The sequence below is a fragment of the Glandiceps talaboti genome, chromosome 10, assembly GCF_964340395.1.
Source record: "Glandiceps talaboti chromosome 10, keGlaTala1.1, whole genome shotgun sequence".
In the NCBI taxonomy this organism is placed as follows: Eukaryota; Metazoa; Hemichordata; class Enteropneusta; family Spengelidae; genus Glandiceps; species Glandiceps talaboti.
In genome coordinates this window covers 7961738-7978916 of record NC_135558.1, presented here as the reverse complement: position 1 = coordinate 7978916, position 17179 = coordinate 7961738, and the positions used below count along the sequence as shown (strand labels likewise).

General features: G+C 35.4%; 1 protein-coding gene across 3 annotated transcripts in view; it reads right to left on the bottom strand.

Annotated features, from left to right (window-relative positions):
- LOC144441407 (spectrin alpha chain, non-erythrocytic 1-like) overlaps nt 1-17179 on the bottom strand; it is a 55296-nt gene that overhangs the window by 21873 nt on the left and 16244 nt on the right. Inside the window, exons 10-27 of one of the 3 annotated variants that reach the window (XM_078130975.1) lie at nt 16650-16766; nt 16083-16256; nt 15628-15729; nt 15027-15164; nt 14549-14659; nt 14184-14261; nt 13493-13648; nt 12903-13107; nt 11857-12038; nt 10985-11101; nt 9686-9706; nt 7418-7477; nt 5280-5529; nt 4692-4759; nt 3627-3776; nt 2881-2973; nt 2454-2588; nt 1664-1696 (exon numbers count right to left, since the gene is read on the bottom strand). In XM_078130975.1, coding sequence (XP_077987101.1) covers nt 1664-1696; nt 2454-2588; nt 2881-2973; nt 3627-3776; nt 4692-4759; nt 5280-5529; nt 7418-7477; nt 9686-9706; nt 10985-11101; nt 11857-12038; nt 12903-13107; nt 13493-13648; nt 14184-14261; nt 14549-14659; nt 15027-15164; nt 15628-15729; nt 16083-16256; nt 16650-16766 — 2190 coding nt within the window. The remainder of the gene's footprint in view (nt 1-1663; nt 1697-2453; nt 2589-2880; nt 2974-3626; nt 3777-4691; nt 4760-5279; nt 5530-7417; nt 7478-9685; nt 9707-10984; nt 11102-11856; nt 12039-12902; nt 13108-13492; nt 13649-14183; nt 14262-14548; nt 14660-15026; nt 15165-15627; nt 15730-16082; nt 16257-16649; nt 16767-17179) is intronic. The other 2 variants (XM_078130976.1, XM_078130977.1) reach the window with 2 other exon arrangements.

The following is a 17179-nucleotide window of genomic DNA, read 5'->3' as shown; positions in this document are numbered from 1 at the left end:
TATGGCTTATATCAGGATTTTAACTCTCATTACACAAACCTATACAGGGACAGACAAGTTTACGATGCAATGCATACCAATACAGATATCACAATACCCTTCTTTCCATGTAAAACCAACTCTGGCACACAAGTCTAAACGTCCAATTTAGGGCATTGTAACTAATTTGCTTACACTGTTACAGTACTAATACCTGGTATCTTTAGTCATCATTTGTATACTTACTATAGATCTAGTTTTAAACTTAACTTGACTAGTTTTAACTTAACTTGGCTAGTTTTAACTTAACTTGACTAGTTTTAACTTAATCTAACCATACAGTGATATCTTAACCCAAAGTACTTTTATGTTACTGTATTCACCTTCATAAATCAGTACTATCAGCAGATGCCATGCAGTTCTAACATCCACACAAGTCTGTCAATATGTAGCTCTGTAATTATTGCTACAGGGTTGTCAATACTCTGACAAAATACACCTGTTATTGTTCAATAGGTAGCAATAGAAGTGTTGTAGGTGTGTGCATGCATGCACAACATTTGAAATCTACAACACAGTTGTTGTAGTCAAAGATAAACCAGAATATGGTGCAAGTACATTTCTGTTGGTATGTTTTGAAATCTTTCATTGTTACTGGTGACTTTAATGATACATGCAGGCTGTTGATCACCTTGTGCATGTAATCAATGCACCAACTCTGTGTACTGCTACCTATGGAATAGTGTGCCCTCTAAGCCAATTTGACGCACCACTGACACACAATTTCTAGTGACACATCAAAATTTGGTGTTCCCCTATCTCTTACTAGGTGGTAACTCACAAGAAATACATGTACCAGTTTTTAACATTTTGACTCAAGACAACAAAATGTGGCTATCACTAGAGGGCGCACTGCTACCTATGGAACTATAGCAAAGGTGTAAGTAAAGAGTATCAACGATACCGTAGCAAAACATCCAGAACTTACCAACATGCTACCACAAAATCTATACTACTTCTACAACTTCAAAGCAAGTCATTCAGCAAACATGACATTCAGAACATTCCTCACACAAGGCATTCATTTACTATCAGTCATAACCACTGCAATTTCTATCTAATAGTGCTAGACACATACAAGATTTCACAATAGATCATTTCCTATTACAGTATTAGTTGTTGTATTAATCTTACCAGGACCATCTAAATGACTACAAAACATTACTACATCAAATGTACAGTGCCCATTGGGGGCTACTGTTACTAACCAATCACCATTCAGGGAAAGAAGTTTGGCCAAGTACAGTTTGACATTTCTATATCTAGATGACATAAACTGTGTGAAAGTATTTCCAAATCACAAAAGAACACACTGGTTGTAAATACATTTTGTTTCAAAGTTTTTGAACATTAATTCATCACCTTTCAGTGTTTGGTTTTTTACATTAGATGTGCAATATTTTGTTACTAATATTATTATGTTACACCAAATGTCACCAAGATGATAGAACATTAACATTTATTATCATTTACACCTTACTCCAAGGAGTTACAAGACTGATTGATTTACAGTTTGTGTGTGTGTGTGTGTGTGTGTGTGTGTGTGTGTGTGTGTGTGTGTGTGTGTGTGTGTGTGTGTGTGTGTGTGTGTGTGTGTGTGTGTGTGTACATGTGAATGACTTACGGTGGTACCAGCACCTTTGCCCGGTTTTGTTCTCTGCAAGAAGCACTCTTATGGATTAGTACTTCAACAAATTACTTTATAACCAACCTTTCTTTCATACTTTGACAGTGCTTGCATGTGTGTGTGTGTGGTGGTGGGGGTGGGGGTGGTGGGGAGTATGTAACTTGTAAGTGGCAGCATGTATTCATATGCATGCTTATGTAAGTACCTCTGTGTGCATGTGTGTATGTATGTATGTATGTATGTATGTATGTATGTATGTATGTATGTATGTATGTATGTATGTATGTATGTATGTATGTATGTATGTATGTGTGTGTGTGTGTATGTATGTGTGTATGTATGTATGTATGTATGTATGTATGTATGTATGTATGTATGTATGTATGTATGTATGTATCTCTGTCTGTGTTCATGTGTATGTATTTTTGTTGTTTTGTGTGATCCTTTTCTTGTAGTTAATTGTTAGAGGCAAGCAGTATGGAATTTAGATGATTACTTGTTTGTTGTTTTCACATCATAAGACAGGCATCCTATTAATTCAACCCAAATGAATTGAGTTTTTACCTTGTACTGTAAACGAGACCAAATGCAGGATGAAATGAAATTTGACAATCTCCCATCCACAGTTGACAGACCAATGGAAATGACATGAAATGAAATGAAATGAAATATGTAACAAAAAGAAACGACACAAGACAAGACAACAACGAAACAAGACAAAATGGAACATACTGAACACTAGTCAGCATACATGCTATAACATAACAAATGTACAGGAATGACATACCTTGTTAGCACTATTGAGGAGGGTCAGGACATCACCTTTTTTCATGGACACCTCACGAGGGCTCTTCTCGACATAATCATACAAGGCGAGTACACACTCCTTGCCTAGATCATCACCAATGGGGGCTTCTTGTTGCTGTACCATAGAAAATACACTAAGAATTTAGCAATGTGCTAACATATTTACCAACCTAACATTCTGGGAAAACTATAAGTAGAAAATGCTCAAAAATATTTGTTCATCTATTACAATAGGAATGGTTTTCACTAACAACCAATAACACTGTAGTTCAGTAAGCTCAGAATGTTGTAGTACACTGAACAACGTCAATTTTTATTGTAAAGTTTACAAGATATGTTGATAGCTGTTATTTTCACTGTAATCTTTATAACATATGTTATAGTTGTCATCTAGTCAATATACTTACTCTGCATTCCATGGCTTGGTTTCTCAAGGCATCAATACTGGTACTATAGGCTACCAAGTCTGACATCAATGCTTCATGTTTCTTCAACAAAGACTGTCAAATAAACCAACACAAATATTCATTTTACCATACTGTTTCATCATGAAATATTAGATGTATCTAAAAATTTGTAACCTTTGTCTTCAAACAGACAACCTGCTAGTGGAATCAAAGTTTCCAAAAACATACCTAGCAGAGCAGAATATGAAAAGAGGATGTACTAACATACTATTATACAAACTTGGCCCAAAAGACTGGTCAGTGGTAACCCATCCCAAAGTTTCTCACTACATTTTGGCTTCTGTTTTTATCTAATCTTACTATAGACCTACATAATTAGCTGCATAAATTAGTCATTTACCAATAACTTGTTATACAGTGGTAGCAATGGACATTCAATGAATAACAAGTTACAAATTCAACTACTGTATGCAAAATATCACACAATTTCCTCTAATTACTACAACCAAACAATAAACAAAATGTCAGATTACTGACTGCATGCCTACCTCTAAAATCATATATTTCACGCTTAATATCAAATATCAAAATTTTCCCCAATTTCAATCAGAGCAATGAAGGTGATGTGAGGATGATAGATTACTGGCTGCTTCTACATCAGAAATTTCACGATAAGTTTACTGGCGTGCCTCTAATGCGTAAATTTCAAGTTACAGCCAACTAACTATTTACAGTTTTTCTCTTACCTCAGCTGCATCTTCGTCTTTACCATAGTCATTGCTACCAGCAATAGGTTCCTTCTCCTTCATCCAGGACTCTGCTTCGTTGGCATCAGCAAAGTACTGGTGTGCTTGTAAGGAGTCATCCAAATCTTGTTTACGTTGGTATGATTTGTCCTACAAACAAATCACAATATTACCATCATTATGATTTCTTTGCTAGTCTAGATGCTATCCATGGATTTCATTCTCAAGATTTCTCTTCACCCCCGTCCAGTTTAACGAGAAATCATGAACCAAAAGTTGTTCATGCAAATGAGTAAACCTCAACTGTTAGAATGATGTAACCAGTGTATAAGTAACATCCTCATATGACTAATATACCATGTTTGGACATTATACTTCCCCCCTGTAAACACTAACTTACTATTGGCAAATTCAATGATTGATTAACAATGACTTGATGTTAATGACTGTGTGGGTGGTTTTGTTAAAATTTGAAATTTCATCTATCTCACCACCTCAGACAGCTAGACAAGAGAAGAGATTCAAAGTCATATCGCTTAGACTACTTCTTCGCATACAACCTTGGCTTTCTGTTCTCAGTAGTTGAGTAACAGAAGTATGAATTTTACTCCTTCACACACATAATTTACAGATTTCTAGATAATTGTTCAACGATTGAATTGGACAGTTTGGACCAGAAATAGCTTCTGCATAATTAACTCAGACAAATTTAACAAGAAATTGCCATCTTGCTAGAATACAGAGCTTCTCATTGGTTTCTGAATGGTTGTATCAAACAGAGCCAGTGAACACTAATATGAAATTGGCAGTAGGCAATGTGTACTGGTAGCAAAGAAACTGCAATCTTGCTGTCTTAAAAGTGTAGAATGTGCAGTTTCTTATCAGTTTCTGCATTGTTGTATCAAACAGAGCCACAGAACAACACAAAGATGAAATCGGCCGTAACAACATATACTGTAGACTTGCTATCTTCGATACTAGAATATTCTGCAATTATTTGTTCTGTAGCTGGCAATCAAAAACTAGATTTTATACAACATTGACTCGTTTTAACTGATAACTTACTTTGATTTGTTGCCACTTGTCTTGTAGTCCAAGAATTTTCAGTTGAATATCATCAGATGCAAAGTGACCTGGTGACAGAAATACAACACAGTTGTGACAACATGAAACTTAGTAATGAAAATTTCTACTCATTAAGTCAAAACGTTTCTTGGACGTGAATCTCAAATTTTTGCTAACGTCTCATCAGTATTGTCAGGGACGTACTGCGATGGCCTATTGTCGTGTGTCTCAGGAGTGACAGGTGAAATGAGTTTAAGAGAAATAGCCCATTTGTAGTATACCCCTGACGATGCTGATGAGATGCCAGTGAAAATTTGAAATTTGCTTCCAAGAAAACACACAAACACTCCCGGGTTTTAATTGTAACTTTAACATAAATTCCCATTGTATATAGTGTACAATCATTCCTGTTAGGGTACCCCAGTAACATGATTTGTGAACTCAAGTAGATTTTCTTGCCATCCTGAACAAACGCATTGATATTATCTAATCTACAAGGTGCGTATCATTATCACAATTTTCAGGGCGGTTGGCAATGTCAACATGACTACTGCACTAGAAGGAAGTATGGTAGCTGTTTGTCCATACCTTCACCAACCATGTCCTGTCCAGTTTGACACACTGCTTTGATACGGCTTTCATGTCCTGCAACCTCAGCTTGTAGAGCTTGGTGTTTCTTCAATAGATTTTGAACACCGATGAGATCGCGACCACGATTAGTGGATGCGGCGATGGGTTCCTTTTCACGAATCCACGCTTCCTCATCTTCAATATCACGGAACAACTGATGCAGTCGTTTGGAATCTTCTAGTTTTCGTTTACGAGCGTTCAGTGGTCCCTGCAGACAGGAAGATCAGAGGAAGTTAGAAATCTACCCAGAATTCCACACGCCCACCACACCTGGTACAGACATAGCCACATGCTAGTCCCTGTTTCACAGTGCTACCATCTCCATTACATTTGTACGTTCACATCTTACTATAAGCCCCATTCCATAAAAATGCCAAAACTGGCCTCAAAATGCCATGATGAAAAATGATGCATGTACTGAAACCAACTGTGTGCAAAGAATGAATACGAAATCTGTGCAATGATTTGAAACAGACCAATAGTGAGGTATCAATCTCAAAAAGCAGGGGCTCATAGTAGGATGCTCAAAGTAATTGATGTTAGTAATAAGTATGATCTATGTAGAGTCACAATCTAAAAGTATAACTTGGTCAGATCACTTTCATAGATACAAGAGTGCCTACGTATGCTCTTCAAAGTGACATCATATGAAAGAAATTTTATGGAGTTATGCATTATTAACACTAAAGAATTTTTAATTTTTCAGAGTCTCTGGTTTTCTAGGGAGCTTAAAAATGATTTTAAAAAAAGAAAAGAAAACTGCATGATCTTTACCAAAACTCAACTCTTTCGTATGTATGTATCATTCATTCTGTTCACAGATCATGTTAGCAAATGAAAGACAACTTATTCTGTAGTCAGGTAATGAGATAGAAATGTTAGGGATGTCATTCCGAAGAGCAGATTTCACATATTTCTATAAGTTCACTTCTAAGCCTATTTTCCTGAGAATTCTCGGTACTTGCAATAGTACTTTACCTCATACTAGAGGGTCAAAATAGAACAAGAAGGTTGACTTATTCTCATACACATCTATAGTAATACATGTGTAGTGCATAGAGCCGTTATTATAGTGTTGACCAAGAAATAGAAGTCTTCATTTTTATGACAAACTTAGGTGGTAGAATTATATTGCAGATACCAAGAATTTGTAATACATACCCATACACTGACCAAGCACCAGAGGGCTTGCAAGTGAACTTTACAGAAATAACTTAATGAGCATACTTTCATATCCAACACTCATAGATGTGCTGGTTAGTTGTATCTGACTAAGTTCTCACTTTTATGATGATGACGACCACATGATGATATTGATCATGATAATGAATAATGTTTTATGTGTTGTCTTGAGAGTTCCAAGTTTAGATTCTTGCAGTTTTACGATAGTTTACAAAGTGAGTCAAAAATATGGACCAAGATTTTGACGATCAACTGACCAATTTCGCCACATTAGTTTGTAGCTAATTTGTCTGCTTCTTATAAAACCAATCTCACATTCTCCCAGCACCTTCCATTCAAGTGCAATGGGTGTGAGTGGTTTTCACATTTTTTCCTTCTCAGGAAAATTTTTTTGGCTGAACTCCCAAGACAAAACATGAAAACACATAACAGGTGCAAGACTCCTAAAGAGGATAATAAAAACTCTTGAAAATGTTGATATAACAAGCAATACTGGTCAAAATCTAAACTCTAGGACCAAATACTGTATCATTTTTTCAGACAAATCTATGTTCATATACGCTACGACCCAAACACTGTCCTGCTCATTATCAGGAGCTAGTAAAGATGACGACTTTAAAATGAAAACGAAAGTGCGTCCATATCTCATCTGTACTGTCTACATTTGTACATGGAATTAATATCCATGTAAAAAATTAAATTTGAACACAACGACCAGTTTACCATGCTTGTTTCTCAGCATTTACAAGTTTTTTTTTGTCTCCTCAAGTTCAGAATCTTGCAGCCATCTGATATCTCATTAAATCCCTCACTGGAAATATGGATTGTTGTTACATGCCACGGTGCATTTGTTGCAGTGTAACCAAAACTTCAAAAAAGATAATGTTAGACTAATATCAACATAAAAACCTAACCATTAACACTTTAACCATTACAAGATCGCCTATGGAAGTAAAGGTAGGTTCTTTTGGCGGCTGAAATGAAAATATTGACATGGATTCTAGTTTAGTTATAAAGCACACAAACATTTTGTGATGCAGTGTGTAATGTATGTCTGGTGATGTACACACACAGCTGCATAGAGAAATATTCCATTTTGCAGTGTTCTCCTAGAGTTTTATGACAAGAGTGTTAATTCTCATTGTTGGAGAGTCCCATATTTTTGCATTAGTTTTATCTTATCTGTGGAACCATAACGTCAATTAGACACGATTAATCAAGTTTTCCTCGAACTTTGTCGGTAATTTTTCTCAACCAAATGTTAATCCCAATCTGACATTGGGCTGTAACACCTGTAGGTGTTGATTGGAAGCAAAGCAGATGGATATCAGAAGTCGGCTTGCTGTGTTGATGCAACTTTTGCAGAACATGGAGGGACTTCGGGGCATGATTATCATTATCATTACAACAACTTAAGATGGTTTAGCACTCTTGTTTACGTAGTTCAGGGAGAACACTGCATCTACTACATCACCAAATTGTGCAATGTTTAATCATAATTAGTACACAGAAGTTGATTTTTTTAAATTAGTTAATATGCTGTTGTACACTTATCGTTTACTGCTTCCCAGAAGAAAAGCATTACCAAGTTTTTATAACTTTATAGCATATAGTCTTTGATTAAATTTGATCTCGAGTGTGCAATCATCTGTAACAGTATATTAACTCTATCAACAACGAAGTGCATTGTCTAGCAGCAATCAATCATGAATTTTGCAGACGATAAACAAATGTGTATATTGAGAAATTATGGTGGCTTAACCTTTGACCTTCATTGACAAATTCTCACGTATAGTTTATCATTTCCATAATTGTCATTTTGGAAAATATCATAAAGAAACACATGACAAGTGAATTCTATTTGTGGGAGGTTTTTGGTGAGGTTTATTTCAGGAATAGATTTTCTGCTGAACTTCATTTGTCATATATCTTATAACATGTTTATGATTGTAATTTTAGAAGAAGTTTATGAAGAAATACATGACGTAAGTTTTGCATCTTTAGCGACATTTGCTTAAACATTTATTTGAATTTGATTAGTCTCGTTATGTCTTTCAAATGGTGGTAGATGTGTACATTTTGATAAACATTCCAGGTAAATTTGTCTACACCAAAAACCCTCTGAAAACACCAGTGATCATGGGACAACCAGTTTGAAATGGAGAAATATAAATATTTTACAAACAGTTTGAAATGGAGAAATATAAATATTTTACAAACAGTTTGAAATGGAGAAATATAAATATTTTACAAACAGTTTGAAATGGGGAAATAAAGATATTTTACAATGTATAAGATTGAAACTGATGGGTAGAGGACAGACCAGTATCCAAAAAGTTAGGTGACTTCATATGGGGATGACTGTGTTACGATAAGTAAACCGATTGCGAGAAGTATTTTCAGAAGATGTGATCATTACAAGAAAATATGGGTTCTGAGTCTTTTCTGTCACAGCTCCAATCTTGTGAAATGAGTTTACTTTTGTATCAGATCAGAAGGTACAAATGAATTTTTAAAATGTAGTCTTCTAACTCATCAAGTGTGAATTTTTTGTAATCTTTTATCTTCAGTGTTAGCCATGTATAAAGTTATCATTTTTCTAAATAATCGTCTTTGTTTTTAGCTATGTATAAGCCTTGCATACAGCACTGAGACACATTGTAATGTGCTTTTCTAAGAAATTTTCATGTATTCAACATATGTAAAATGTTTTTATCGTCAATTTCAGCCACGTAAATTTCATCATTCTTGTAAATTTTTATCTTCTAAGTATCTTCTAATCTATAAGAGCTTGTCCAATATATTTTAATTCTATTGACCTGCTAATCATTCACTTTTACCACATCAAGCATATGACGGTAACTTGAGTCTTCAATTTCATTATGTATCTTTGCTCACACTAAACTTGAGTTTTCAATTTTATTTTATAATTTTCACACATGTTCCATAAAAATGTGACCGGGTAACATAAGAAATGAGTGATACACTGAAACACAATAATAAAACAAGAAAGAGAAGTGACTGCTGTGAGAGAGTGAACTATAGAAGAAAGAAAAGAGAAAAAAAAAACCAACCAGTGATTAGAAGATAAGTAGATAGTTAGTGAGATTAGTTGAAATGATTTGGGCCTGTACAATGAGTTATACAATACATGTCCCTTTAATATTATTACAGCAACTCACCATTGTCATAGCACTTTGGGTCTGGAAAACAGAAAATTCACAATACAAGGATTACATTACAATGGTTGGGGACTTTCTAAAACTTAATAACGCTAAAAAAAATTAGTCAAATTTTCCATGTGTTGGGGACACTTTAAAATTACCAATAATTCTAATGGAGTACTTTATATACTTGTCACCTGGAGTAGACTTTTACGAAAGAAACAATTCTTCAAAAATAATGTAATAAATATTCATCACTGTTTTTAAAAATTGGTTTTCTAAACAAAATGGTCATATTTCTCATTGGTTTGAAACTTTCATATTAAAATTATCAATAATTTCAACAGAAATAGTACAATTTCTCATAAATCTATTGTGATAATATTAGAATTTAGTGTTTAATAAGGCTTCATTAATGATATCACATTAAATGAAATTTCTGTGGGAAAATAATAAACAAAACCCCTATTTACTATCAGTCATAAAATATTGAAGGAATCTTTTAAATTTGGGTTATGTGACTTCATGTGGAAACTTATTGCCATGGAAACTTTGAAATAAAAATATTTCTCACTAAAAAGTAAAATCTACCATAAAAGTATTCAGAAAGTTTTCAATGTTCAGTTTTCACAACTCCTTGCACCATTTCTCTGAAGAAACTACTTTCATATTGTAAAAGATAGCAATACATTTATTCAAAGATACCACCTAGTTTATCAACAGAATTGGACTACCAGTCTTGTCAATGTCTGACAAGTGTTGTGTTATCAGATTTCCACTCATTCACCCCTGCTTTCTCTTCAAATGGATTGATCCTTCATAGCAAATTGTAGGATCAAACCAAAGCGTATTGAAAAATAGGGGTGTTAATGCTATAAATGTTAGGGGTAACAATACTTATATTTATAGTGTACAAGAATTATATGGTTCATATACCATGAAGATCATTTTAATTTCCAGGAATTTCCATGTCATTTTCCAGTGTTTTGAGGGTCAACAAATTTATAATGACAGATTGTATGGTACATCTCACCAACAGACTGTCATTTGACATGTCAGAACGGAAATTCACTTCTATAAATTCTTATTTTCCCAGAGATTCAGGTGTTACTGAAGTGATCTCTACAGGATTTTCACCAAATGGTTTGAAATTCCATGATTTTCACTTAATAATTCAAATGTCCAGATTGTGGGAAACGTTTTCAATTCTTGGATTTTCAAGGACCTTCAAGGAATGAACGACCTCATACATGAATTTTAAAAAAAAACTTTGCTGTAAGAAAGACAAGAATGGTTACCATGGCAACTAGATCTCACCTGCAGTGCGTCATATCTTTGGATCAACTGTTCCTCCTTCTGTTTGATGGCATCCTTGTCAAAATGACCAGCATCCATAAACTGCTTTGACTGGATTCGGACTCCGTCAATACGGTCCTACAAGCCAAATAAAACAAGAAAGTCACCAACTAAAATTGCAAAAGGGGCAAAATAGTAAACGTTGTCATTTGCTACATTGGGACAGTAGTCTAAATTACAGGCATATCTATTGTACACACATAGGATGTCATGAACATTACAGATCACATAGCAATATAGTCAGTTACTATAGTGACATGCAGATTTAAAAATAAAGTACTAACAATAAATATAGGGAGAAATAAACATCTGCCAAGCCCCTTTGGGCTTACAAATTACCTTTTTTCCAAAATGAATTAATAAACAAACAAACAGAACACCTATAAGCTTACATACTATATGTAAACATAGAAGAAAAGATACATATAACACATCTACGGCGATATTTATCAAAACAAAAAATTTCTATTCTTCAAAAGCGTTATACACATATATAGCATTCATGAGCCTCAAATGTTAAAGAAGTGACATTTTTTTCTGCATTGCTATTTTTTTAACATCCTTGTTTAATACATTGATGTTGGCATACCAGTTACACAGCTGTCAAATCTACATTTTGTTTTCATCCTATTTCTTAGTGAAATATGTGACTTGTTTTTGTACACCTCCAAATTATTCATATTATAAAATGTATTAACAGCTCTGTTTACATCTTGGTCAAAATATGTGACTTGTTTTTGTACACCTCCAAATATTCATATTATAAAATGTATTTACAGCTCTGTTTACATCTACAAAGTTGATCTGAGCTCACAATTCCTCATTCTATCTACCTTATGAGCAGCAACATCAGCTTCTAACAATGCATGTTTCTTCTGTAGGTTGTTAACACTTGTCAGGTCCTTGCCATAGTCCTCAGATCCCAAGTGACCTTCCAACTCAGATAACCAGATTTCAATATCTTCAATGTTACGGTTAAACTGCTGTTGTTGGGTAGCTTCCTTCAGTTTGGCAGCTGTGTAAAATATAAAGTCATAGTGAGGTATTCCCTAAAGTCAAAACTTTTGAGGATGACAAACTGACACATCTCTACACTACAGTGGTGCTGTTCTGCAGAACAATTCACCAACATCAATGACATCAACTCTTAAGTTCAGTGGGAACTAAGAATGTAGAACAGTGGGCCAAATGTACAATAGGTAGGGATTGGGATAGGGATAGGGATAGGGATAGGGATAGGGATAGGGATAGAGATAGGGATAGGGATATGGATAGGGATAGGGATAGAGATAGGGATAGGGATAGGGATAAAGATAGGGATAGAGATAGAGATAGGGATAGAGATAGGGATAGGGATAGGGATAGAGATAGGGATAGGGATAGGGATAGGGATAGAGATAGAGATAGAGATAGGGATAGAGATAGAGATAGGGATAGAGATAGGGATAGGGATAGAGATAGGGATAGAGATAGAGATAGGAATAGGGATAGGGATTGAGATAGGGATAGAGATAGGGATAGGGATAGGGATAGGGATAGGGATAGAGATAGAGATTGGGTTAGACCTCCTTTCCTAAATCTGATTAGCATCATCAGTAAGACTTGAGTAGTGGACTGACTTTCCAATAGATGTATATTTGTAGTCAAGCTAGGGAGTTAGGGTTAGGGATAGGAATAGGATAAGACTCCCTAGCGTAAACCTGATTTGTATCATATGCAATGAAATAACACAGTTCTATATTATTGTCCAGTTTGAACACTTACAATTACATTACCATACCCTGTTTAATGGAAATCTATATATGTTACAGAAATACCAGACAAGAGGCAAAACTTGAGAATTGATTTATAACTATTGTCACTAACACTTTCAACCTACCTTTGTTGCCGGTCTGTTCCTGGAGCTGTTTCCACAGATCATCGATTTCTTGCAGTCTATCTTTGATTTGATCAGAGGCATAATGATTGGCATCAATGAGTTCATGGCCTACATCACGGACAGATTCAATTCGCATCATGTTTGCAGTCAATTCTGCCTCAAAAGCTGTGTGTTTCTGAGACTTCCCTTGCAAGTTGGTTGGGTCCTACCATAAAATATAAAGAAATGTGTTCAAGTCTTACAAACACTTATTTTGTACACAAAAATACAAACACACCCACTTGCATACAAACATGCACACACAGAACATGCGTGCACACACACACACACACACACACACGCATACGTATGTATTCGTCCATACATTCATTCAAACCAACACATGTTGACACTCATGCACACATACGTACACACACACGCCTATATAGAGGCACAAACGATAACAAAGAAAGCCAACAGAAAAAGCACACAAAACTCAAGCCAAACAGCCTTCTTCAGAAACGTGCATGATCACTTTTTCGTTACAAACTCACGCTACAAAACTTCCAGCAAGCATGTTTGCCGATATACATTAGAATGTAAGCCTTTACCCTGTAGTTTTCATCAGATGCACTCTTCAGTTTCTCACTAATCCATCCCTTGACGTCATCAGCATCACGGTCAAACATCTGTAGTTTGTACGACTCCTCCAACCGTGACTTACGAGAAAAGGCTCGCTCAGTGAGAGCAGCACGTCTGGCAAGTAACTATAACAAACAACATAGAATGGTTCAAGGATATAACATTACAAAACTTGGAGCATATATTTTTCTTCATTGTTGATTTGCTTACATAACCACTCACTGGAGCTTATGAATGGTTACAGAAGCAGAAACAGCAACGGATCTTTCAGTCTAGCATTTTCTAAGACATGACACTTCTTTCATTTCAATATCCTACATTAGATTCCACTAAAACTTTTCGATATTGTCAACTTCTCTACCAAAACAGTTTCAATACACGAAGATTTCTCATAGATTACATATAATGTAAACTTTCACAACCAATCTTCTCACAGAAAATGTGATACCAGTTTTGCCTGTCCGTGTTTCTTTTAAAATAATAAAGAATGTTGACTTACATCTTTATGAGAGAGTGATAGTACCGTTCGACATGTCAGGAGAATTTTACCTTGTGGGAAGGATCAATTTTATTGTCTACAAATTTCCAGAAGTAAACTGACTTTTATCCACCTTGGTGTTTGAAACATCAGAACAAAACAAGGGTGTCAAATCTACTTACAGCATCTCTACGTTCTGAGACATCTACTGCAGCATAATGTTCACTTTCTACCAGTTTAGTAGCAAAGTCATCCAGTGCCTGTAGAATAAAAACAACAGAATTTACTATATCTGCCACAGAGGGACAAGGTATGTGTACCAATGCTAAGCATGCGTTCTGAACACTGGAAGTATACATTCTTTTATCATTTTTACACATTATGACAAATTTACTTAGTCATATTCATTTATGCAATAAATAATTCCCGGGAGATATTACATTGGTCTTTGAGTCTGTAATCTTTGATTTCATTTCTCTATTCAATGTTTTGAATCCATTATTTCCATCTGTATGAGAAGCAATAAAATTGAACTATTTTCACTCACTTTGATCTTTTCTTCTTGTGCTGCAAGTGATTTTTCGAAGTCTTCATGTTTCTTAATCAAAGCTTCCACACTGTCCAAGGAGTCTCCCAGATCTTCATTGGCTAAGAAAGCCTGCAAGAAACAATATTCATCATCAGTAAATTGGTTATAAGGATATCATGAGGATCAGAACAGTTGTGTTACTCCTTTTTCCATGGAAACGACTGAACGGGCATTGCTCCTAGCAACAGTAGTAACTACACCAATATTTCACTTATTTTTCATAACTGGTATAACCATAAGGTAACTCTAAATGACCAATGGTGCTCATTATCATATATTTCCTTATTAGGAATGTAAATCTTCTTTGCTATGAATTCCTTATATGGCAACTGAATCAGTCATGTGACTTTCCATATAAGGATAATTATAAAGTGTGTTGTGAATGTTTGGCAAGGTATTATTCAAATCATTTCCTTATAAGGACTTTATGAATTACCTCTTGTTTACTCATCCAGGTATCAGCTTGTTCTGTGTCTCTGTAGAACAGTTGTAAATCCATACACTGTTCATACTGACTCTGGCGTTCCTGCCACAAGTCCAACAATGCAGTCTTCTCATTGGCCAAGATCACCAACTGAAATCAAGACAACGAAAATGTCAAAACATTGAAATTCAAACACCACTGATGCTACGTCTCACGTGAAACAATTTCCTGTGATGGCCATACATAAATATGATGCTATATGTCTTATGTACAACGTTTTGCAGTAATCTGCATCTCTCTGAAATTCAAACACCACTGATGCCAGATAGTGAACGCTTCGGACTTGAAATTGCATATCATGAATTTAAAACCCCCAAGACAGAGGCCACACATCTCATGTAGAACACTTTTGGAGTTGAAATTTTTTGTTATAATGACATTCAAACATGACTGAAGGCATGTCTCATATGGAAACATATCTGCATAATATTCAAACATCACTGACATCCTACGTTTCATGTGGAATACTTTGCAGTTAGCACTCATGATTTGTTGAAAACTTAGGTGCAAATGCAGTTAGCACTCATGATTTGTTAAAACCTCAGGTACAAACCTTTTCAGAGACTTCTTCAGATGCATAATGTCCTGAATTTAGAAGTTCTTGACCAGCTGCTGCTGTAGCTTTGAAGCTGTCTTCACGTGCATCAATCTCACCCTGCAAATAAACAACAAGCAGTGAATCAAAATATCAAACAAACTGAATAAAGCAAGAATAACAGCAGTAAGTAGATAAATCTACCGAGTTCCCATAGTATTTCATTGGGGTACCCAACCAAAATTGCATATGTAACAAATGTTTACTATCTGTTACCCGGGTTACAAAACCTTACTATAAGTTTAACCACCGGTATCATGTAAACCCTAATATTTTTTTCAAATACTGAATACCAAATTTTTTTTGTCAAATGTGACCAATTTTATCTTTTTAGAAAATATTTTTACTGTCAAAGGTTGATTCATGTTTATGACTTCAGAACTCAATTTCTTTACATAAGCTTGAATAATCACCTTGTGTTCTTGGTGTCTTTCTAGCAAGGCTTCAGCACCAGCTACATCTTTGGCAAGTTCATCAGCTGAGATTAAAGCGTTCATATCATGAATCCAGGAAATCAAGTCACGGAAATCAGCCAGAAAACGATGCAGTTTGTAGGAATCCTCCAGTCTTGTTTTACGGTCACTGGCCTAAAGGACGAGTAAAGAACAGCAGTTTTTTTTAGGATCATGATTACACATAACTATGAGGAGACAGAAAGCTGTGACAATTGGAATTGTAGAAGGTAAAGACTGTGTGAAACTTAGTTGTAAGGAACATACAAAAAACGACTTCTACCAGTGACACATCACCACAACTCCCTTCCCTCCCTCAGACCCATCCACCCCTACCAGACCACTTTTAAGTATCTTCTATTCTCTAGTTTGAAATCACACGAGTTGATTGGAAGGTTACATTTATTTTGTTACAATCTACAGTTCCATGCAACTGATGGGAAATCCAAGCCTCTGTTTGTGTTCAAATATTACAATTTACAGATCACTTTGAACTCCATTATTTTGACTAAACATACACTACCATACCTTGGTTGTAAGTTGGTTCCAGTTGGTATTAATTTCTTCTTTCTTGGACAGGATCTCAGGAGCATTGTCAGGGTGGATTTCCTGCAGTCTATCGGCTTCTGCTGTCAATGTAGTTACCTGTATAACACAAACATTACAAATGTCAGAGATTAAAGAAAACTACGAACTATGACCTATGACAAAACTCTACCTAACCACTATTTCATTCTTTCTTTTCTTTTATGTATCGATATACATTGATGTGTTGTGCCATGTTTAACTCACTCACACACTTGTAACATGGTCTTGGAGCAAAGAAAGCGCAAACAAGAATACTTCCATCATTATGTAGTCTCAACATACAAATGTACAGATCACTTCGGGTTGACTCAATACTCAATCAGTGTTATAGCTATGGATGGCAAGTAGGTAAAATCTACTTGGGCTCCTCGCGTCTTTTTAGTACCAAGGTTCACAAACAAATCTTTCGTAGATTCTGTTGTAAAGTATGCCACTTATACCTTTCACCTTCATGTTACCAAGGTTCCCCA